The sequence below is a fragment of the Halichoerus grypus genome, chromosome 4, assembly GCF_964656455.1.
Source record: "Halichoerus grypus chromosome 4, mHalGry1.hap1.1, whole genome shotgun sequence".
In the NCBI taxonomy this organism is placed as follows: domain Eukaryota; kingdom Metazoa; phylum Chordata; class Mammalia; order Carnivora; family Phocidae; genus Halichoerus; species Halichoerus grypus.
The window spans coordinates 72356497-72381940 of record NC_135715.1 but is presented as its reverse complement, the minus strand read 5'-3'; the positions used below and the strand labels follow the sequence as shown (position 1 = coordinate 72381940).

At 35.8% G+C, this 25444-nt stretch overlaps 1 protein-coding gene across 7 annotated transcripts in view; it reads left to right on the top strand.

Annotated features, from left to right (window-relative positions):
- Positions 1-25444, top strand: part of PAN3 (poly(A) specific ribonuclease subunit PAN3) — a 129693-nt gene that overhangs the window by 96484 nt on the left and 7765 nt on the right. For 6 of the 7 annotated variants that reach the window (XM_078070535.1, XM_078070534.1, XM_078070533.1 and 3 more), the window contains 8 exons: positions 7169-7330; positions 7563-7679; positions 7766-7867; positions 11684-11849; positions 13157-13247; positions 17688-17827; positions 20167-20296; positions 20779-20843. In XM_078070535.1, the coding sequence (XP_077926661.1) occupies positions 7169-7330; positions 7563-7679; positions 7766-7867; positions 11684-11849; positions 13157-13247; positions 17688-17827; positions 20167-20296; positions 20779-20843 (973 nt within the window). The remainder of the gene's footprint in view (positions 1-7168; positions 7331-7562; positions 7680-7765; positions 7868-11683; positions 11850-13156; positions 13248-17687; positions 17828-20166; positions 20297-20778; positions 20844-25444) is intronic. The other variant, XM_078070532.1, reaches the window with a different exon arrangement.

Sequence of the window (25444 nt, the reverse complement as noted above, 5' to 3'; positions counted from 1 at the left end):
CCCCATCCCCCCACCCCACCAGTTCAGTAATTTGCTAGAATTAGACTCACTTTAGGTACTACTGCTGGTTTAGTATAGAGCATACAACTCAGGAACAGCCAAATAGAAGAGATGTCTAGGGCAAAATAAGGTGGGGGCGGGGGATGGGGCACGGGGACTTCCATACCCTTTCCAGGTGTGTCACCCTCCTAGTACCTCAGTGTGTTCACCAACTTCTAAGCTCTTTGAACCGCACTGTTTAGGGTTTGTTTTTGTTTTTTTAATTGAAGTTTCATTGTATGAGTATGGTTGATGAAATCTTTAGCTTTTGGTGATGAACTGAATCTTCAGCTTCTTTGTCCTCCCTGGGGGTTAGGAGAGAGGGCTGAAAGTTCCAAGCTTCTAATCAAAGTTTGGTCTTTATTATTTTTAAATTATATTATGGCATATCAAAGCTTTTCATAGTATATGATAAAATTTATCAAAGAGTAAAGGGAAGACTACCCAAGGTACTTTGAAGATGATGATGAAAAATCTGGGCGTATTGAGGAAAGGGAGGCATAGTTTGAGTCTGTAATAACTAAAATAATGTGAATGGGGCATGGAGCACTGGGTTAGACAAATTGGTTAATGAACCAGGCTAAGGAGAGCCTAGACACATTCTGTGGTACACGTAGCATGTCAGTGGGGAAAGAAGGCATTGGAAAAAAATGGTTTTCTTTATGGTAAAAGATAAAATTGGATCATTATCTTTAACCAGATCTTGAAAATCAACTCCAAATTGATTAAGAACTTAACTCTATAAAACAAAACTTTAGAAACTCTTACTATAAAATCTTGGTGAATAGATTTAATATTCCAGTGGGGAAAGATTTCCCATACAGAAGACAAAGATCATTGGCTTTTAAAGAAAATACTGATAAATTTTACTAAATTAGAATTGAAAACAATCCAAAGATACTCAGAGTAAAGAAAAAACCTGGAAGAAGATATTTACACAGCTGGCAAGGAATATAAGAAACACAATCCAGTAAGAGCATAAATGGCTCAGTTGAAAAAGGGCCAAAAGATAGGAATAGGCATGTGAAGAAAGAGGAAATTCACATGACCAATAAATGTATGACAAGATGTTGAACATCATTGATCATTAGGGGAAAATACAAATAAGATATCATTTTATTTATTTATGTATTTGTCTATTTAAAGATTATATTTATTTGAGAGAGAGAACAAACAGTGGGGAGGAGCAAAGGGAGAGAGAGAGAGGGAGAAGCAGACTCCCTGCTGAGCAGGAAGCCCAATGAGGGGCTCTATTCCAGGACCTGGAGATCATGACCTGAGCCAAAGGCAGACACTTAACCGACTGAGCCACCCAGGCACCTGATTTTAAAGCCTGGTCGTATAAAGTGTTAGGATATGGACCTACGGGTTCTCCAGTACGTTGCTGTTGGTACTAGAAATTGGTGAACCTGTTACCACTTTGGAAAACTCCTAAAGCTGTGTACGCTATGATCCAGTAGTTCTCTTCCTGGAAATACGTAAACTCCTATACATTTTCAAATGCAAAATGTGTAAAGTATCCATAACATTGTTGCTTAAAATAGCAGAAACTTTGATCAATCCAAATGAATTGTGATATTGTCAGATAATGGAATATTGTACAGCAGCTTAAATGAAGAAAGTTCGCTGACGTGCAGCAATACAGAAGACTCTTAGTAATGTCATAGTAAGTAAAGTTAGTTGCAAGAGACTACATATAGCATGATAGCCTTTTGTAAAGTTAAAATTATAATATGTGTTTACATTTATGTAAATGTTTGTGTATATACATATGTGTATATTTATATGTAATAAAACTATAAAAAGAGAAGGAAGTGAGAGAAGGAAGGCAGAGGTTGGTAGAGAGCCATATATTTAGATGTAAGTTAAAATAAAGGTCTGAGCTTTTGTTTTGAGTGCTGAGTTTGTAGATGCTTATTATGTTATTAAGAATAATTAACTAAATAAAAGCAGGCCCTGCATAGACATGAACCAGTGATTCGAGTGTCACAAGCTAAAGGTTATGGTTAATCCAATTCTGTGCCCCCATGTTCAACAAGTTTTTTTTTTAACATGATACAGGAAATGTTAATGCTGAAGATAACAATAACAAAGACTTGTGTACATTATATAGAACTAAATTATTTCTTAAATTCAGTAAAATAGCTGCCTTCAAATATTATTATTTTCTTTCTTTTCTTTTCTTTTATTATGTTAGTCATCATACATCATTAGTTTTTGATGTAGTGTTCCGTGATTCATTGTTTTCTTATAACACCCAGTGCTCCATGCAGTACGTGCCCTCCTTAATACCCATCACCAGGCTAACCCATCCCCTCACCCCTCTCCCCTCTAAAACCCTCAGTTTGTTTCTCGGAGTCCATAGTCTCTCATGGTTCGTCTCCCCCTCCGATTTCCCCCCCCTTCATTTTCCCCTTCCTTCTCCTAATGTCCTCCATGCTATTCCTTATGTTCCACAAATAAGTGAAACCATGTGGTAATTGACTTTCTCTGCTTGACTTATTTCACTTAGCATAATCGCCTCCAGTCCCATCCATGTTGATGTAAAAATTGGGTATTCATCCTTTCTGATGGCTGAGTAATATTCCATTGTATATATGGACCACATCTTCTTAATCCATTCATCTTTTGAAGGGCATCTCGGCTCTTTCCACAGTTTGGCTATTGCAGACATTGCTGCTATGAACATTAGGGTGCATATGGCCCTTCTTTTCACTACATCTGTGTCTTTGGGGTAAATACCCAGTAGTGCAATGGCTGGGTCATAGGGTAGCTCTATTTTAAATTTTCTGACGCACCTCCACACTGTTTTCCAAAGTGGCTGTACCGACTCGCATTCCCACCAACAGTGTAAGAGGGTTCCCCTTTCACCACAACCTCTCCAACATTTGTTGTTTCTTGCCTTGTCAATTTTTGCCATTCTAACTGGTGTAAGGTGGTATCTCAGTGTGGTTTTGATTTGAATTTCCCTGATGGCTAATGATGATGCATGTTCAACAAATTTTAATAAATGCTTTTTTTTTTTCCTTTCACTGGTCTAACTGCTCTTTTTCACGTCTTATGTTTACTATTAATCTTCATCTCATGTTGGCTCATTTATTAATGTTTGGTCTTGCTGTTTTTTTTCTCTCTCCTTTTTCTATTCCGTACTTTATACTCCCACCAGATTAGTACTTCTCAACTTTGAAATCAAAATTGATTTCCTGTAGATCAGGGGTTCTCCACCAGGAATGATTTTCCCCCTTCATTTGGCAATGTCTGGAACAGTTTTGGTTGTCACATCTGGCAGTGGAGTGCTACTGGCTACTAGTGGGTTGCTTAACACCCTACAATACATAAAACAGTCCACAACAACAAGAGTGATCCAGTCTGATATGTCCATAGTGCTGAGGTTGAGAAACCATAGTGAGTCTCAGATATTCAGTATCTTAGATCCAGCCTATCATTGTATGATTCTTTGAGGGGAAGTAGGGTTGGATAGAGCAAAGACACTGACATTTTCTTTTTTTATCATTATATTTAATATTATTTGGTGGAATTGGACCCCAGACTAAAACTTGGGGCTGAACTAGAGAGTACAGCTTTGTCCATAGTCTTCCAAGTTGATTTTCTTTACTTTGATTTTTGATACTTAACGGTGATTTAGGCATCCCCTTTTATTCATAAAGGCACTTCCCTTTATTCATACTTAATTTTGTGCATTTGTTCAATTGAACTAGGAACAAAGAAAGAGCAGAACAACCATGAATAGTCCTGTCAGTGGAAACATTTGGTTTTTAAGGTTAATATTAGACTACATATGATTATTTCAGGGTGGAGTGAGAAATAATAGTGTTAAAAGGTGACTCTTTGAAGCAGGGTAAAATCGTAATGTACAGACATAAAAATAAGTATTTTGAAGATTTTATTTAAGTCATGAGGAGCCGTTTATAAGACCTGTTATAGAGCAGGAATATTGAAATGAATGTGCAAACTGGCTTTTTCATGGAGGACAGGAGTTATTTTTCAGTGCTAACAGTTAGCTACGTATAGTTTACAGGGGTGTAAAATATGTCTCATAGCATCAGAATCAGACACTGGAAGGATATCCTTTGGATAGTGCCTAGTTTTCTACTGATCCACAGTTTTTGTTTTGTTTTGTTTTCCTGTAATGTAGAGAATTCAGCATGTCTTGTTTCAAAGTACAAATAGGGATAAAGGAGTTAAGAGTGTAAGATTTTTAGTTGATTTTGTGCCTCATTCACTCTCTCTGTCACATTGATGCTATGAGTACCACTGCTTGGCATAGTGAGTTTCAAGTCCTTAGCATAGCATTTAAATTTCCCTCTGATCCAATCCCAACATAACTCTCTCAGCTTTTTCTCCACTTTGCACCTCCTCTGTGGTGGTATACCCTGTTCTCCCACCACATGAGATTTCACAGTTCCTGAACACAGTGTACACATTCAGGCATGGTGGTGGTGATTCTCTTTATTCCCTTGCCATCAAGCAAAGCACTCTTTTCAGCTCGTTTTAGCTCACTGAAAGCAGTCTCATCCTTCAGTTTGTAGTATACGTACCAAATCTTCTGTTAGATCTTTCCTAGTATCCTTGGGAATGGCTCCCTTCTCCCTTCTGTTTCCACGTGTAGTGGTTCTCAAAATGTGGTCCTTGACCCAGCAGTGTCTTTTCATTATCACCTGGAAACTTGTTAGAATTGCAAATTCTCAGGCCCTACTTTAGACCTACTAAATAAACACTGGGCATGGGGCCCAGCAAACTGTGAATTAACAAGCCTCTGTGATTCTGAGGGGTGCTAAAGTTTAAGGACCAGTGCTGCGGTGAGTTGTACTTGTTTCATAGCTATTTTCCTTGTACTGTATTATGTTTTATATAAATCTCTGTCGTTTGTTTTTTTCTAAGCGTCTTGATAAGAACGCATATTTCATTAATATGGGTTCACTAATACATAGTAGGCACTCATGACATTTTTACTATTTTGAAATTAATGACTTCCTCTTTATTAGATGCTCCTCATGAAATAACCAGGAAACAAAATTTATTCATCATCTGTATGTGGAAATTACAGTGATCATTAAAATGATAAATGGGCAGAAGTTACAGCTATATTCCCTTGTGTGTCTACCTCCCTTATACTGCTTTATTTCAGAAGAACGTGCCACTTAACCTTGTTTTGAAAGTTAGATTGAATCAGTGTTTGTTTTGCACTATGGCCAAAGTGCCGTCTGCAGGTTAAGAGCATAAGACTATAGAATCATAGTCCTGAGTTTGCATCCCAACTCATTCTCTAGATGTGTGATCCTTATTTTCCTTACTTATGAAATAGTTCTGTCTCATATGGTTTCAAAATTAAGAGATAGTGAATGTAAGAATTTAGCAAAGGCTAAATTAGCCTTAGCAAAGGCTAAGAGGGGTCATTTTGAACCTGTCTTCTGGAATGATAGTTTTCTTAATAGGGTTTCACATGTATTTCTTAACAGGTGTAAGTCAAAAATTATTAGTTGTTTTTGTCTATGAGTTTTTTAAAGGAGATTTATTGTTGTGTTTTAAAAATAGTGTTAAACAGGGGCGCCTGTGTGGCTCAGTTGGCTAAGTGTCTGACTCTTGATTTCATCTCAGGTCATGATTTCAGGGTTGTGAGATCAAGCCTGTTGTTGGGCTCTGCATTCAGTGTGGAGCCTGCTTAAGATTCTCTCCCTCTCCCTCGGCCCTCCCTCCCCCCTCCCTGCTTGCATGAGCACGTTCTCTCTCTCTCTCTAATAAAAAATAAAAATAAAAAATAAAAACAGTGTTAAACATATTTATTGTAGCAAGTTTGGCAAGTATGGACTAGTAGTATAAAGAAGAGTATAAAAATCATCCCCCTCAGAGATTATAATTGTTAAAGTTTTTGCTTTATTCCTTAGATGATTTTCTGTGCATATTCTTCATGTTCACTTAACTTGCTTTTCATTTGAAATATCGTGAACATTCCTAAGTCACTCAAGATATTTAACAGAATGGAAGCTGTCCAATTGGAAAATGTAATTTGATTGTATGTAAAGCATTAAAAAAAACTTGTCATTTTGGATTGTAAAACCAATACATGTTTGTTCTAGAAAATAGCAATAAAGAAGGGAAAAGAAATTGCCTATACTCTATAGAGAAGCCAGCCACTGAATAAATTTAGTCTTTATAAGAAACAACAAATTGGGGTTCAAGATAAATAGTTTTTTTAATACCTAACCAGAGTATCATGAGCAAATTCCAGTGCATTATCCCAGTTATTCTTAAATATAATTTTTCTTACTTTGAGGAACATGGAAAAAGCATGATGGTAAAGTTGTTTTCATTTTCTTTCTTATATATTGCGGGGGATTAAAATTGTGCTATTCTACCCCATGGTTGAAAGTTTTGATAGATTGCTGTATTTATACAAACATATACACAACGAACATATTCTGCATACACACTCGTCAATTTAATGTTACTTGTTTTGAATTTCTTTACACTTTAAAAAGCAAGAATTCATATGCTTAACACCACTGTCTAAATATATTTTGTGTAAACTAAAACATTTAAAGAAGCAAAATCTATCTTGATTTTTATTGAACATCAGAATCAGAAATGTTTATTTATTTATTTATTTTTTAAAATATTTATTTATTTGACACGGGGTGGGGGGAGAACAAGCAGGGGGAGCAGCACAGGAAGAGGGAGAAGCAGGCTCTTCGCTGTGCAGGGAGTCCGATGCGGGGCTCGATCCCAGAACCCCAGGATCATGACCTGAGCTGAAGGCAGACACTTAACCGATTGAGCCACCCAGGTGCCCCAGAATTAGAAATGTTTAACATCTCTAAGTGATAGCATAAATTGTTTCTAATAGCTGAGAAACAGAGTTGTATTGTGCTATTAGAGATAAATGTTTTCGAGTGTATGAAATCTGGTTGTTCTTTCATTGTTTTATAATGCCTATTTTAATTGGTAGTGAAGCCAGTTTGTTTTATAGAATTGTTATGAATGTTGACATTTCCAGAATTCAAAAGTATGTTTTGATAATGGTGGTTTATGGTAGATTGGGTTTCTTTATTACTCTGAGAGATTGATGAATATCAGGAAGTTAAAGTTGTCTTCCTATGAATTACTCTAGCAGTCCCTACAGAAGTTGACAGCTACCATAGCCTATTCCCTCTAGAACCACTGCCACCACCCAACCGGATACAGAAATCAAGTAATTTTGGATACATTACATCTTGCTACAAAGCTGTAAATAGCAAAGATGATCTGCCATATTGCCTTCGGAGGATACATGGTAAGGAAGATAAATTATCCTCTTTTTGAAGCATGCTATTGAGGCTAAGATTTCTGAAATATTCCTGCATATATTTATTTACTTAATATGAAAGTTTAAAGGATAATAAATTTATTTCATTTGAAAATTAGTAGCTCATAAATGATATGTAACATAGCTTTTTCTTCACATTTCTGATGGAATAAAGGGGAGGTGTCATTTACAGTTTAGTTCAAAAGGTTTTCTTTTTCAGGTTTTCGTCTTGTTAACACGAAGTGCATGGTGTTGGTCGATATGTGGAAAAAAATTCAGCACTCAAATATTGTAACCTTGCGTGAAGTATTTACCACTAAAGCATTTGCAGAGCCTTGTGAGTAATTTGTACTGTCTTTCTGCTTATGGGCTTCATTATTTGAAGCCAGATTGCAGTAATGAGTGTTTGTGTTTTATTTTAAGCTCTTGTGTTTGCATATGATTTCCATGCTGGAGGAGAGACTATGATGAGCAGACACTTTAATGACCCTAATGCTGATGCCTATTTCACAAAGAGAAAGTGGGGTAAGAAAAAGATGCAAGCACGCTATATTTTGACAAATGCTTTTGCTCTGTGGAAGAGTAGTTTTGTATTTTAAAATGCATGTAAATCTGTCCCTGTAATCATAGTGCATTTTAAAAAGAAATGTCTCAAAGAATTGAAGTCAATCCGTAACCAGCTGGGAAATAGTGTATTGTGTGTATAGACTGAGATGAAGATGGGGTGGGAAAGACTCATGGAGGTATCTGAAGTCTAAATAACTGAGAATATGATAAAAGTTCTTTCCTCTTAAACATTTTTTTTCTTTTAAAAATACAATGCTTTCTGAAGAAAGACGGTTTGGAAAATGATGCCTGTAGCTTCACTGCCCAAAGCACAACCATTATCATCTCTTCCTATATTTCTTTCCAGTCTTGGTTTTTTGTTTTGTTTTGTTTTTTGGGTTCCTGTCACGTCATTTCCTTTTATCATTTTGTGTCATTGCATCTTTCATTTATTATAAGTATTTTCCCCCTAATTTTTATATTTTCTGAATATAATTTAATGACTCATAGTCCAGTGTGACTGTATATCATTTATGAAATGATTTCCCTAAACAAATGCTTTTTTTTTAAAGGTAGGACTCCATGTTACTTAAGGAATTAGTCTTCAAAATAATTTCTCAGGTAGCATTTACTTAAGCAGGGAATATTTTCTTTTTTTGCCCCTTTCCAATATTTATAGTTCAAATACTGCAAAGAACCAAAAATATTGTAATTATGGTTAATTAGTAAATGTTTATTAAAGGGTAAAATAGCTTCAGAGTAAAAGTAGGCCCATTTTGAGATGTCTTTTAATTAACTTATGTATTTGGGGAAGAAAAATGTATGTATCATTTTCTTGCTTGGGGATAGGAAAGAAGCATTGAATTCTTTTTAAAAAATGTTTATTACTGAAGTTGACAAACCATTGCATTTTTTACTGTGGTTTTTAATCTCTTAAAGATTTTCTTGAATACATACTGAGAGAAATTGAGGAAGAAAGATGTGAGTGAGTCCACATTATAGTATCTTTTGGATTGTGCCTCCTTTAATTGTGGATAAAAATATATTATTTCTGTTTACTTTGCTTTCTGACAGTTGGAAGAAGAAAGCTGTGGTTACATAGCTGTTTCACGTTAAAAATCTGGTCATATGGTGTGGTCATTTTTTTTCCTTTTGCCATGTCATCTGTAGACACATACATAATTTTGTTGAAGGGGATGTGGTGTAACTTTTCCTATAGATGAATATAGCTGTAGTTGTTCAAGTTTATTTTAGTAGTAACACCTGTGAGATGACTGTTGGCTTTAATTTATAGCTGGGTTTCTCAACCTCAGCACTGTTGACATTTAGGGCTGGAGAATGATTTTGTGGGGGCTGTCCTGTGCATTCCAGGATGTTAAGCAGCATCCCTGGCCTCCACCCTCTAGATGCCAGTAGCAAGCCCCTTCTCCAGTAGCGACACCAAAAATATCTCCATACATTGCCAAATGTTACCTGGGGAGCAGGATTAACCCTTGTTGAGAACCACTGATTATAGCACTCCTTTCTAGTTTGTTTGTTTTTTAATCTTTTTTTTGGTGTTGACTGATTACTTGATATATACATTTTCACAGGAACCATTCCTTTTTCTGGTATTTGAAAATATCGTTTGAACAGTAGTAGTTTCCCCTTACATACTGTATATACTTGAATTTGTAGTAACTTCTAATATAAGGCAATTGTCAGTTTTCCTATTGTGAATATTAAAAGATGAAAAAAAGTGTGTGTATAAACTTTTCGAGAGACATAGATGGAAGTCTAATGTTTTCTTATACTATTTAATTTAACTTGGTACAAAGTAAAAGATTGTACATTATAAGAAATATACTAATTAGGAAAATGGGAATAATAATCATACCATACTGTATTATAGGGGTTATGAGAGGTTTAAAATGAGACAAAGTGGGTCAAGTAACCTCTGCTGCTGTTAACAATATAAAGGTTAAGACAGAATCTGGCACAGAGTAATAAGCAAGCACTGTGTTTGCTATAAATGCTCTTTTTCCTTATTACCACATTTATTAAATAGTTTTATTTAAACTCTTCATAATCCTCTTGGATGATGTCTTGGCATTTATCACTACAGCCACTTTTTGAGTTATTTAACACTGTTTTCCAGATTGTATTATTTTCAGTCTGTCCAAATGGAGGGAAAGCAGTTTTTGAATTTTGTATTTGCTTTTTCTTGGAAATGTTATCCCAAGCCACAAATTTGCTCTTTATTATCTCTGCAATTAACCATTTAACTGTGTTGCTTTTATACCTAAGTCACAAAAAATTTGTTTACAATCATAACACTTGAATTTATAATGTCATATTCCCTGAAATAATTTAAAAATCTGCATTAAATTTATGTGGCTCCTTTTCCACTGATTTAAGGATTAACAGTGACCCAGGAAATAGTATCAAGAAGTACTTAAGAGTTGAGGGGCACCTGGGTGGCTCAGTTAAGCACCCAACTCTTGATTTTGGCTCAAGTCATGATCTCAGAGTCATGAAATTGAGCCCCGCATCGGGCTCTGTGCTGGGCATGGAGCCTGATTAAGATTCTCTCTTTCCCCCTCTCTGTCTGCCCCTCCTCCCCAACTCCTTCCCACCCCTGCTTGTGTGCCTGTTCTCTCTCTCCCTCTCCCTCTCTGTCTCTCTCTCAAAAAAAAGCTGATAGAATCAAAATGATTACACTCATGGTAGGTTGGATTATTTTTGTTTCATTATTAGACATAAGTGATATTCAGTGTTTTACATTTATATTTTTATGAGTTGGATACCATCCTGTCTAACTGACATGGCTGTAAGAGAGGAGGCTGGGCAGTTTATGGAGAATAAGAAAATATTCAGCATAAATGATGGTAGAGACTTTTATTTTTCTTTCAAGCCACAGAATGAACAGTTCCCACCTGCCTGAAAAATAATATAGGCTAGGATTATTACTATTATTTTTTAAAGATTTTATTTATTTATTTGACAGAGAGAGAGCGAGAGAGGGAACACAAGCAGGGGGGAGTGGGAGAGGGAGAAGCAGGCTTCCCGTGGAGCAGGGACCCCGATGTAGGGCTCAATCCCAGGACACTGGGATTATGACCTGAGGTGAAGGCAGATGTATAATGACTGAGCCACCCAGGCGCCCTAGGGCTAGGATTATTTTAAGTAAAATAATAATCTTCACCTTTGCTGTTTTTATTCAGAATTTACGTTTACATTTATTTGGTTCACAGTTAAATATAAATTCTTTAAATAATTCTGTTTATTGTTCAGTAATTACAATGCTCACAGAAAAGAGCACTTCAGTGAGAACTCTGCTGCTGCTAACAGTATAAAGGTATAATCTCATAAATAGGAAATTGGGGTTTGTCTCTAATTTCTTACTAATAGACTAAACCATATATATATATATATACACACACATAAAACATTATATACATATGATAAACCTTACGTATAAAAACACCATATCTGTATCTATCTATATATATATATACATATATATAAAAGTTGACAAGTTGCGGGGCACCTGAGTGGCTCAGTTGGTTAAGCGTCCGCCTTCAGCTCAGGTCATGATCCTGGGGACCTGGGATGGAGCCCCACATAGGGCTCCCTGCTCAGTGGGAAGCCTGCTTCTCCCTCTCACTCTCCCTCTGTGCTCTCTCTCTCTCTCTCTCAAATAAATAAATAAATTGACAGATTTTGCCATGATACATGAATTTTTTTTTGTTAATTTTGGTTTGAATGTTTTAGCCTTTTAGCTGGTTATTTAAAAGATGTCCTTTTTGCTTTTAGGTCAACACGATGGACCATTGCCCAGACAGCATGCAGGATTATTGCCAGAGTCTCTTATTTGGGCATATATTGTCCAACTGAGTTCCGCATTGCGTACCATTCACACAGCAGGTTTGGCATGTCGAGTTATGGACCCAACAAAGATTCTGATAACTGGCAAAACAAGGTACTAGCATTTTGAGTTTTGGCTTCTTTGTTGAGCATCTAACCTATGACAGTTTAGTAAACAAAACATGATGATTTGTTGTAATTCTACCTTTTCATATATTCCATCCAGAACAACTGCTATGACTTTGAGTTCATTTGTAAGTTTAAAAAAAAATGTTGAATTCTTAAAAAAATGCCTGGTTATTAACCAAGAATCTTGTAAGGGTTTGGGAGATAGTTAGGGTTGGGGGGATATAGACATAATATCAATATAGTTTTCTATGTATAACCGTGGTTCTCCGATTAGAGCATGAAACAGAATTACCTGGAGGGCTCATTAATAAGCACACTTTACTGGCCTCCACCCCAGACTTCTCATTCAGTAGGCCTGAGAATTTACATTTCCAACAAGTTCTTAGGTGATGCTGTTCCTGCTCACTGGGTCCCATGCTTTGAGAACCACTGATACAAAGTTAAGTAACAGCCCTTGACTTCACCAGAGTTTTATTTGAATTGCTGTAATTTTGAGAGTTATCTTGGACAGCATAGCATAAAGAGCTCAAGATCTGGTACTTACCTGGTTATCTGGGTTCATCGTATCCTAAGTTTGTTAGTTGCTATTTATATGATCCCGAGCAAGTTCTGTAACTTCTGTGTATGCAACAACCTTGTAAGACAGCTACTATTATTATCTGTCCCACATTTATAAGATACCTGTCTCATAAGATTATTGAGAGGATTGAATGATTAATACATGTGAATGGTGCCTAATACATCTTCAGCAAATGTTAGAAAGCTAATTAGTTCTCTTGCATGAATAACTAATAAAGAAGCAGCTTGCTGTGATGAAAAGACCACTGGCATGGTAGTCAAAGATGTGAGTTATAGGGGCGCCTGGGTGGCTCAGTCGTTAAGCGTCTGCCTTCAGCTCAGGTCATGATCCCAGGGTCCTGGGATCGAGCGCCGCATCGGGCTCCCTGCTCGGCGGGAGGCCTGCTTCTCCCTCTCCCACTCCCACTGCTTGTGCTCCCTCTCTCGCGGTCTCTGTGTCAAATAAATAAATAAAATCTTTAAAAAAAAAAAAAAAAAGATGTGAGTTATAGTCCTGGCTTTATCAGTTTCTGGCTTCTATAACCTTATAGGCCTATCACTTAGTGTTTATGAGCCTTAATTTCCAACTCATCTCTAAAATGGTGTTTGATAGAGGTTCCATGGGGAGGTTAGACTAGATAATATTCTGAGATCCTTCCTAATAATATAGGAAATGTTAAATTTTTAAAAAAATCTCATTTTAATAATTTTCTTTAAATTCTCTGGTCTTTAAAGGTTGCGAGTAAATTGTGTTGGAGTTTTTGATGTTTTAACATTTGATAACAGTCAGAATAATAATCCATTGGCATTAATGGCTCAATACCAGGTGAGTAAGAATGAACATGGATACTTCCTTAATAACTTAAGGCTTGATTTTCTTTTAAGACAAATTTTATTTATTTTAAAGTGTTTTGGGGGTTTTAAGTCTAGATTTCAATTTATTCTGGGGGTGTCTCTATGCCAACTTTGAACATGTATTCTTAATCACTGGTGTATGTAGTGTAGAGCCCTTACAAGTGGGAATAGAGAAAGTTAATGACAGTGTCAAAGACAAACTGTTCGAATGAAAATGTATTTATGTGATGAGGAAATTTGTACTCAGCATAGATTAAAACAGATTAATTAGTTGAATAAATGATATTAAATGCCATTTTCCTTTTTTTCAGTTCTTTAATGTGTTAATCATAGCTGTTATTTTTACTTTTAGATATTGTCCCACTACCAATCCAAAAATTTTAGAAGTATTTTCGAAGGAAAATTGTTGTATTGCCATTTTCTAAATAATTTTTTCTTTTGCATACTCACTTCTTGTATATAATCAGAATTTGGTTCTAGTCTAGTCATAATAATAGTGTAGATTTAGGCCCCTCTTATGTTTTTAGCTGTTTATTTCATACTTCTTGATTAATGTAAGGTATAGGAGAATACCCTGTCTCTGCAGGGAATGTTAAGTGTAGTTGCTTTTGCCTTGATGATTCTGTGCAAGTAACGTGGCTCTGTAAAATAATTATTTCAAATTCATTATTGCAGTACTTCACATTTTTTGGAGGACATGCAGGTGCTGTTTTAAGACAATGTTAATTCTTTTTGTGTAAGAAATTTTTGGTGCTTCTGAACATTTATTAACTGATAGAGGTTTAATGTAAGGCAGAATCTCTTAATTACATGGAGAAAAACACTTTACCTTCTCATTGCCCTTCTCATTTTCACTTCCTTTGTTTAAATCTTTGAAAGAAGATTTTAGGTTTGCTTTATATTATAAGCCAAAATTTCGAACAAAAAGGAAAAGACAGAATGAGAAGTAGCGTCTAAGTAGTGCCTAGTAATCCTATTCATGTGTAAACCTCTTTTGCTGCAGAACCAGGGACAGTACAGTCCCCAAGACTTAGAGCCACTCATCACATTGAGTTGTATGCAGACTTTTCACATCTTCCTTCCCCTCTGCTCCTGCCCAGCCAAACTCAGCAGCAGCCAAGCTGTCCTGGTTGGTAGCACCATCTAGTGGGCACCACACAGAATTTGACTCCCCCCCCCCCCCCCGCCCCCAGCAGCAGCTTTCTTCTGCCTAAGGGGATTTGCTCCTTCTTTCTTATCTAGGGTCGTTGTTCTTAGTGACTTTCCTTCTTACCTTCTTACATCTAGTGCCTAACTAATTAGCTCTGGAGATTTTTCTTCCTAATCTCTATGCTTCTAAAAGTGACTGATTATTGACTGAAATACTAGTGATCTTCATGTATCCAGGAAAATAATATTAAATTTTTGAGGAGAAATTAGACATTATTTAGAACCAGTGCCACCTAACTCTATTGCAAGTATCTGGAAACCTCATGTCCACATTAAAAAATGAAACACCTTACAGTTTTGTTTTTTTACAAGTACAGCCTTACGCTCTCATTCTTCTGTATTCTGAATAGAGTTCTCTAAAAAAAAAAAAAAAATTACTAGTATAAGGCTAGTTTGATTTTGGTTTTCTATGAGTTTAATAGCAGTATTATCTTCCCTTTTTCTTTGTGGATGTACATTATTTCAGTTATGGTAGTGGTTGTGTAGTTACCTTGAGAAACAACTCTTTTTAAGAAAAAGTAATCCTAGAGTTCCAAACAAACAACTCTTAAGTAAGCATTTGGGATGATTGATTGGTAAGTTAGGAACTGCCTTCATTCATAAACTCAGGCTGCTTTCAACCAGTCATCACCTTCCCTTTATTTTCCAGCAGTAAAAGATATCTCAGGTTTTCTTTTTTTTTTTCCTTTATTTTTTGGGGGGCGGGTGATGTATGTGTGGAAGATTTTTCATATAGCTTATAGTAAGGTAAAGGAGAGAATTAAAGATAGTCCCAATGGGGGATTGTGATTTTACAGAGAAGAGGGTACATGAGAAAGGAGTGCATTGTTTCTTGTAGTCTATTTTTCATAGTCTGTTTCAGACACGTGAATAGAGACTGACTTTCAGTAAAGTGGACATAAGTAGAGCCATAGATAGAATCAGAGAAAAATCAAGAAATCAAGAATCAGGAAGAAACTGAAAATGAGTGGGGGGAAAACCTCCAGAATTCAACAAATGGGGGGAAAAACCAGATGGAGGTAAGAAGCAAAATAACAAATGGAAAATTATTTAGCTGGCAAATAAGGAAAGGAGAGTTACTGAGCTTTTATCATGTTAAACTCTCTTAATTAAGCAGGACTTCATTAACCTCTTAGTTAAAATCATTTCTAATTTAATCTGGATTATGTGACATGTATACTTTATTTCTAAAAGTGGGTATTCCCACCTTGAGTCAGCTTTAGAAAGGTGGTGGGATGTACTCACAATTAAATGTTCTTATTTTAAAAACCCATCCAGTCCTTCAGCTATTTTGGACTTTTGTTTTCCTGTCTCATAATAGGGAATACTGGAATGTTCTAGGTGGGAGGTTTAGTTATAGCATCAATTCAGGGTGGAGCTAAACTGAAAATTCTGTTGTTTGAAGGGTTGGGAGAGGCTGTGTGTTGGTACATGCTGCTCAAATACTTGATAACTAATAGCAACCTTCAGTTGCTTTGCTGAGGATATGGGATTGAAATACAGAAATTCACATTTAGCATTTACATGTACTGATTTCTCTTGACCCACATTTTTATGGTTTCATTACTGTAACTTGGAATATTTTACTTGACCTTGAGAATGATTGAGGGGAATCCTTTTTGAGTTCATTCATGGCAGTGTCCTCCAGAGAACAGATGATGACAACAGTAATAGTGCTCCCTCCCATGCCACCTCCCCTCCTGCCTTTCTGGGCTCCTAACTCTGTACCACAAATGAAGTTGTAAAAAGTTCTTTGACATGAATCCTTGGCATCTCTTACTCTGATAGATTCAAAGTTGTTTTTTTAATCTGTTTTTCCACTGGCTATAGGATCTTATGTTCAAAGTGTCAGATTCACAAATGCTAGTTTTGGATGGATTTTTGAATTTGGATTTTTTGATGTTATTTTAGTAATGGAGTTTGACATCTTTATTATTTGGGTAAAATTAAGGATAGCTGTGTAGTGCTAAAGTTTCATTAGTGACTGCCTTCAAATATTCACCTATTTTGTAACTATACCACTTGTAAATATTCCGTGAAACCAGTGGTTCTCAACCCTGGCTGCATACCAGAATTCTTGTGGAAACTTTGAAAAATACTAATACCTAGTTCTTACCCCAGACTGGTAACACCAGAATTGGGGTAAAGGGATGGTCACAGGGTGATTTTTTTTTAAGTTCCTCAGGTGATTTTAATGTATAGCTAGATTTGAAAACTCTTTATACTAAACCAGTGTTTAGTAAATGTATCCAGTAGTTCAGATCAGATCTCAGATCTTGAAGATCTACAGAAGTTTTCTGTCGAAATTACTTCAGATGATTGTATTTAACTCTGAGCCATTCCATTCTCCTAGGCATATAATTATTAATAGTTACCTGCCAAGAAGGGCCACTGTTTCCTAGAGTTATAATAGGTAATAGATAACTTACCTCAGTTCAGCTAGCTGTCTTTTGAAAGTCCTTTTAGAAGGAAAGCCTCAGAGTGGTAAATGTTAAAAGATAGATAGATAGATAGATAGATAGATAGATAGATAGATAGATAGATAGATAGATACCAGGTGGTATCAGAACTCTCAGAGAGCTGTTATAATATGAGGAAAAATTGTCTAGTTGGAAACAAGAGTAGACAGGATGTCATTGGGGTTTGCAGCATTTTCGATGTTCTAAAAAACGTACTCTGAAATCAGGTAATGGTTATGTTGTGTTCGGAATAATGGAATAACTTCAAATAATTCTTCAAACTCCCTCTGTATATTGGGTATAATGGAAAGTGGAAAGGGGGCATATTATAAATTGTAATGATCATAGTAAAGCGAGTATATAGTAACCAGCCTTAAATTTCTTGTAATAATGAGAATGTCAGCTCTGTATAAATAATTTTTTTTTTTAATTTTAAAGCAGAAATTCTGTAGTTGGCGTGTGAATTGCTCAGAGTTATGTTTCTTGGGGCTACATTCATCAGAATTATCTGGGTGCTTTAAAAATGTTGGGCCTGCTCACCCAGACCTGCTGAATGAGAATCTCTGGTGGAGAGGTTCAGAAATCATCTTCCAGCTCCCAGGTGACTCTGAGCACCAATATTTGAGAACCCTGTGCTGGGAGTCCTACAGCTTTTTTGTAAGGGTGCCGGCCGTAGTGTCGGTCTATTACATTTGTACCTTATAAAAAAAAAATTAAAAGTTATATTTATTCTTTCATGTCAGCAAGCAGATCTGATATCATTAGGAAAAGTTGTGTTGGCTTTGGCTTGCAACTCTTTGGCAGGAATTCAGCGAGAGAATTTACAGAAAGCCATGGAACTGGTGACAATCAACTACTCCTCTGACCTGAAGAATCTGATTTTGTAAGTTTTACTATACGATTAACTGTATGTAATGATCATATGAGATGAGATAGCTTTTTCATAAAGGCCTTTTAATAGTGATTCTGTTTTAGTTCTTACTATTAAAAATCAGGCAGAACACAGTTAAACAACTTTTAATTTCTTTTTTGTTACGTTTATATTTCTTTGAATAAATTCGTTGCATTGGTATCCACTAGCTACATAAACCTTTTAAGTTTAAAATAAAACAAAATAAAATAAATTAGTTCTTCAGTTGCACTAGCTGCATTTTAAGAGCTCGAAAGCCACATGTGGCTTCTGGCTAATATATCCCATAATCTCAGAAAGTTCTGTTAGATGGTGCTGCTCTAGAGCGTGATAGGTAGCTCTCTGAAAGCTGTCATAAATAAACCTCAGACGCAGTCCAGTTACAGACGCTGTGGCCAAAACATCCATCCCAGGAAGCATGTTCATCAAGGTCCCTTTGCTTCTACTCCAGTATCTTCAGACTCTCAAGAAGTCCTTGAGTATAGGCTTGAAATGTATTTGAGTTAGGAGAAACCCACTGTGGAGTACTGTCACCAGAGAAGGACTTTTCCTTAAGATACATCTCACATTGGGGAATTCCAGAGGGTAGACAACCATAATTCTTATTCTAAGTTATTCTAGAGAACAGATGCTAGGCTATCTCTTGACATTTTTCCTATTCTGTTCTAGAAGCAGTTGGAGCATATTGATCCTTTTCAGTGTCTTAGTTTTAGCTGTTCCTTCCGATTTTTCTGTGTAGTCTTGGATGATTCAGTTTCTTTTTGGACTAGCCCTGGATATGGAATGGAGGGTTAGAGGATGGGGCTGCCCACCTGTGCTTTGTTACACTGGTGTAAATGTCCTGCTCGTGACAGCACTGGAAGCCAGTGGTTGCCCAGTGTTCCTATTAATAATCAGATGATTGTTGTTCCCAAATGGAAATATTTGTTTCATATATTTTCACAGCAGTGCTTCCTAGCCTTAATTTGCAACATCTAAGTGTTTCAAATAATCTCAAGTAGTAATCTCCAGATTTTCTTTTTAAAAAACTGAGAGTAAAGGATATAAATGTAACAAACTAGCCATATGTTAATAATTATCGAAACCGGGTGATGGGTAAATGGACCTTCATTATACTGTTCTACTTTTATAAATGTTTGAAATTTTCCTTAATAAAAAGTAAATTAAAAAGCCATACTTTCATACTAACTAATAACAACTTTATAGAGCAACAAATCATGTATCAGGCACTTTCGAACTGATGTGAATGAATTTATTTTCCCAATAACCCTGTAAATTAGCTTTTTAGAGATGACAAAACTGAGGCATGGAGAGGTAAAGTAACTTGCCGAAGTCACAAAGCTTGTAATAATACTTCAAGTAGTTAGATATAAATATGTCCGTAATTACAGATAAATAGCTAAGATATAGATTATCCACAGGAGTATCTTATTCAACAAAAGAATGCCTATTCTGTGCCAGATGCTGCAGGTACTTTGAACAAGATGAACAAAACCCCCAACTTCTGGAGCTTCCACCCTAATGGGGAGGAGGTAACAAACATGTAATCAAGTAAGATGTTTGCAGGTAGTCCTATAAAGAAGCTAAGATAGAATTATAAGCAGAGTGTGCAAGAGGGGGAGGGTACTTTAATGAGAATGGTTAGGAAATGGCTCACCTGTCAGGATAGGCAGTAACAGGTCATGGTCATCTTTGTATTCTAGCAGGTAGCCTTTCAAAATGTAGTATTTTTCTGCCTCAGTTATAATGGTAGAAGAAACTGAATTGGTCTCTTCTGATATATGTTGTACATGAAGATTTCTCAGAAATAAATAATATACCATGACAACTGGTAAATGAAGTTGCAGAGCAGAGGGCAGCTTCCTAAAAAGTTGAGCCTTGTTTGATTTACCAAAATTCAAGACCCAGTTTTAGTTTCAAAAATTATTTTGAAGAGCAATGGAAAAATCTCTTCACCTACAACCACCCCCTATTTCACCACTCCAAAAAGGTTTGTAATAATCTTTTCATGTCCCACTATTGTAAGGAAGGGTTTGAGAATGGAAATGATTAAGTGTAACCCTACTCAACTTTCCTTTCTCATTTTCATAATAGCAAAAATGTAGAGAAAGAGACATGTTTCTTCTCTTGGCTCTTAAAATTTTCCAGAGAAATCATTAAGCCTTGAAAGTGAACTTGACTTGCATGAAAAAATGTTTTCAAATTTATGTACACTAATATGATGGCAGCAGCGATAGCTGTGTGCTTGTGGGTTATGTTGTTTTTTAAATTACACGTTTGGCATTCAAGTGATGCTTCTTTATTTTCACCAGGTATTTGTTGACTGACCAAAACAGGATGCGAAGTGTAAATGACATCATGCCCATGATTGGTGCTCGATTTTATACTCAATTGGATGCTGCTCAAATGAGAAATGATGTCATAGAGGAAGACCTTGCAAAGGTAAAGAGTCTAGTTAAAAAGAGATATACACACGTGGCACCTTATATGTGTAGGGAGATATAAAACATAGTAATTTCTGTGCTAAATATAGTACATAATTGGCTAAGACCATTTGCAGATATATTTGTCCAAACTTAATGTTCAGTATTTTAATTTTTTCTATCCTTTGGGCATTTGTTTTGTTTTTTTTGTTGTTGTTGTTCATGATTTTGCTACAGTCAGTTGACACAGTCTTGATTTTTTTTTTTTTCATGTAAGTTACTTTAACCATTCTTAAAAATGGCCAGCTGCATGATCTTCTTGAGTATTACTGTTGAATGAAATGGAAATATTATATTCAAAACTATAACCAAAAGTTGGGGATACTAGGATTTATTGTTTAAAGGTAATATTGGTGTAGGATACCAGTTTTGTAAAATTTTGCTTTTATATTTAGTTAGCTGGAATATTAATACTCTCTTTCTTTTCAAAATGTTTTATAGGAGGTTCAAAATGGAAGACTGTTTAGGCTTCTAGCAAAATTGGGAACAATCAATGAGAGGCCGGAGTAAGGATTTTTACAGTATTTTACAATATATTTTCAATCAAGGGTGCTAAGAGGAATGAGTATTCCTTATTCTTACTGGTTTTATTTGGAAAAAGAGAAAAATTCTCATGTGAAGCCATTAGGATGCTGTTTTTCAACTATAGCTTAGATCTGGTTGTTCTTAGGGATTCCACACACACATACACATATAGAAAAGATACTGCTAGAAATCTCCATTGTGGTTTGTACACGAGGGAACATTATATGACTATGAGTACGGCCTCTACCCTGTCTCCTTTTGAAGCCTGGTCAGTTCAGTTTACCGTAGTCAGATTAGAGACTTCAGACAGGTCTAATTGTTGCATGCCCCTTATCTTCTATTAAAGGGCATTATTTATAGCAGTCATATCAGTGACACCACCACTTTACATTATTTGTCATTTAGTTCTGCCTCATTTGTAAGTTAAAATTACCATATGTTCAAGAAAGAAGTAGAGTTGTTGTCTGTACTAAGTAGTAATTGTCAAAGACAGGTGGAGCGATACTATAGCTGTTGTCACTGTTGTAGAAGTTACGTTTCAGGAATGTTACCTCTGTTAATAGAAATAGATGATAGATAAATACTGCTTGAGGGAGTTTTTTTGACCGCAAAATTCATGTTCACTTCCCTTTCTTCAAAGTTAAAAAGAAAAACTCAATTAGTATTTTCTGTGATAATATTTCTAAAAGAAGAGATGACATTAGGGAAAAAAAAAAAAGCCCAAACTTTTAGCTGTTTCTTTTGGCATTCATTTATTTAAAAATTAATATGCTTGTAGTACTATTTCTTGATTTTTTTCCCCCAGTATTTAACTCAGCTAATGACTTTGTCCTGTGGAAGATGAGACTTTATCTTTCACACCCCTTCCCTTAACCAAACACAAACACACACACACACACACACAAGTATTCACATGTTACCACTTAGCCCATAATTTTGAGTTAAATCTTTATTCAGTGTTGACATTACTATAACAGGGTAAATGTTGTTCCTCGTTGCACCACATTGTAAACCATGACTATATTTTCTTTCTTTTGTATTTTGTTTTTTGATTTTTGTTTTCCTGGGGTTAGTAATTGTCTTATATAGAAAATGAAAAAAATATTGACCACCAGTTTATTCCAGACTCGCTGCCAGAGTTATGAAACACCTTTCCATATGGTCAAAAATAGGTCACCTATCAGTTCCTTTTTTTTTTCTCCCCCTTAGAGAAATTGCCCCTGGAGCCTCTGTCCTTCTGTTCCTATCTGGGCTGGTTGCACTTTAAGCCTGCTCACACTCACACTTTAGAACTGGAGCTTCCCTTCACTATTATCCTGGGAATTCTCTTTGTCTCTCTCCCTTTGTGTTGGATACCCTGTTTCTTGCTTTTTTTCCCTTGGTTTATTCTTTTGATTTATTGGAACACATCCTCCTGTAGCTTCCTGAGAAAGGTGAGTTTTTTGAGTCTTTGTAAGTCTGAAAATATATTTATTCGTTTTTTATACTTTATTGATAGTATGATTGGGTATAAAATTCTAGATAGTCCTCGGAAAATTCTTTTTATTAATTAAATCTTTTGAATAGATTAATATGAACCAGTTTTTTTTTTTAAAGTAGAAAAGGGTTTCCAATGAAAAAAAAGCTTTCATACTTGTAACATCCCCAGTCTCTCCACTTTCTCCCATTAATCTTTATTTTATATTCTTCCCGAGTTACAATGATATATTATCTCCCTCCTCCCCCTTTTTAATATATACAAATTGTAAACCACGCACAGTGTTCTATATATTGCTTTTTCCTCCTAACTATATTTTGGAAATCTTTTTGTTTAGGTATGTTTGGCGTATACAACACTATTCTCAGTAGTTTACAAATATGCCCTCACCTTACTCCTCATAACAACCCTGTGGTGCAGGTACCATTAGTATTCCACTTAACAGAGATATTTGGGCATAAAGAGGTTGAATACTGGGCACCTGTGTGGCTCAGTTGGTTAAGCATCTGCCTTCAGCTCAGGTCATGATCCCAGAGTCCTGGGATCAAGTCCCATGTCGGGCTCCCTGCTCAGTGGGGAGTCTGCTTTTCCCTCTCCCTCTGCCTCTCTCCCCTGCTCCTGCTCTCTCTCACTCTCTCTCAAATAAATAAATAAAATCTTTAAAAAAAAAGAAGAGCTTAAATACCTTTTCCAGGGTTACATCATTAGTGAGTATATGAGCCGGAATTCAAATCCAGACAGTATGGTTCCAGAGTCCATGCTGTTAACCATAATGCTCTGCTTCCATAATTTATGTAGCTATGTAATAGTCCGTTCTGTGGATACACTGTAATTTATTTCTCCAGTTCCTTATCAGTAGACATTTGAGTTGTTTTCAGTGTTTTGCTAGTATAAACAGTGCTGCAGGGACTGACTTATGCATAGTTAATTTTATGTGTGCATAAATATAGGCCCAGTTGTGATTGTTAGATCTGTGGATGTGTGACTATAAACCCTTACAGAAGGGTTTCCCAGCGTACGATGCATGAGAGTCTTTCACCAACAATACTCTTCCAGCTTGTGGATTTTTGTCAACTTGTTAGATGAGAAATTGAATCTCAGTGCAGTTTTATTTTATATTAACTCTTATGAGCATGTTTCCTATCATTTTTATGTTTTTGATCCATTTCTGTTCCTTTTTATGTCCATATCCTTGGCTCATTTTTGTTTTCAGTTGAATTATCTGTCTTTTTGATGTATAGGAGCTAGAGAGATTTATCCTTTGTGACCATTTTCTCTTTAGTTTGTCATTTTTCTTTTGACTCTGCTTAATTTTTTTCCATGCAGACATTTTTATATATAGTCTAATTGATCAAAGTTCTTTTATGCTTTTGGATTTTGAATTATAGTTAGGAAGGCCTTTTCTACTTCCACGATTTTAAAGGAATTATCTCAGGGTTTCTTCTAGAGTACTTATGGTTTTATTTTTTTTCATATTAAATTTTTATATGTGTGGAATTTATATAGGGTGTGAGGTATGTATTCAACTCCTCCACCCTTTCCCCTCGGAAGACTACCCAGTGGCCCAAAAGCTACGTGTTGAATAGTCTAGCTTTTCTGCACTGGTTTAAGGCAGCACTTCTTTCACATTAGTATTTTAATGACTAACATTTTAAAATCTAGTAGGTGCTAGTTCTTATCTCTGTTTAATTGCCTGTTTTTTATTGTGTTCCTAAAACTGCTTAATTTTCTGTATAAATTCTAGAATCAGCTTTTTTATTTAAAAAAATCAGTAAACTTGATGGTATTTTTATTGAGAAGATAACATGTTTATTAATAAATTTAAGGAGCATTTGTGTTTATAGATGTTGAGTTTCTTAACCAAGATAATGGTCTGTCGTCATACTTGTTGACACCTACTTTACTGTTCTTAAGTGCTGAAGTTGTTCCTTATGTTGTTGTAACACACTAAGTTTACTAGGTATTTTTTCTTGTTGCTATTGTAACTGCGAATCCCCCCCCCCGCAATTTTTTCTTCTTAGATTGCTTATTATCAGTGCACATAAAAATTACTGATTCCTGTAAATTTTGTACCCTGATATCTTAGTGTTTGGATAGTTTTTCACTAGATTTTCTTGGGTTTCCCAGATACATAGTCCTATCTCCAAATAATTGTAGTTACATTTCCTCCTTCCTAATTTCTATACTTTTAATTTCCCTGGAGTGTTTGTGTCGGCTAGTATCTCTAGTACATAGTTAAGTAATAGTAATGATAATTGCTGTCAAAATTTGAAGCATTGCTCCATTGTCTTTTAACTTCGGGATTCAAAGCCATTTTCTTTTCAAACCCTTTCCCTTCCCCTGTGCTTTTAGAGTCTTTATCAGTGATGTTCAGAAATTCACAGTGATTTGCCTTGGTGTGGGTTTTTTTTGATTCATTCTGATGAATTAACAGGTGGGCAGACTCTTTTAATCTTGGAAACTGATGTCCTTCAGTTCTGAGAAGTTGTCTTCGTTGTTTCTTTGATAATTTCACACTTTGGATTTCCCGTTGCTCAGATATTAGACCATGGCAGTTGATTTTCTAATATTCTCTTCTGTTTTCTGTATTGTATCTTTTTGTTCTACTTCCTAGGTAATTATCTCAATTTATTTTGTCTAAAAATAAAGGTTTTTTTAAATCTGTTTTTGAATTTTTAAGTTTCTGCTGTCATATTTTTAATTTTCAAGAACTTTCTGTTCTCTAAATGTTTGTCTTACAGCATCTAATTCTTGTTTCTCTGAGACTCTCAATTACAGATTTTTGGTTAGGTTTTGTTTTGTTCTAAGTTCTGTTCTGTTCCCTGCAGTATCTCATAGGAAACGAGTTTGTTTTGTTTCATTCTCCAAAGGATTTCTGATCCTTGGCTATGCATTCATATTAAAAATGACCTTTTTCAGGGTACCTGGCTGGCTCAGTTGGAAGAGCATGTGACTCTTGATCTTGGGGTTGTAAGTTTGATCCCTACATTGGGTATGGAGATTACTAAAAAAAAAAAAAAAATGAATGAACTTCTTTAAAAATGACCTTTTTCATCTAAAAAGCTAATGGGAAGGTCCTTGCGGGGTCAGGGATTGTAGAATGTG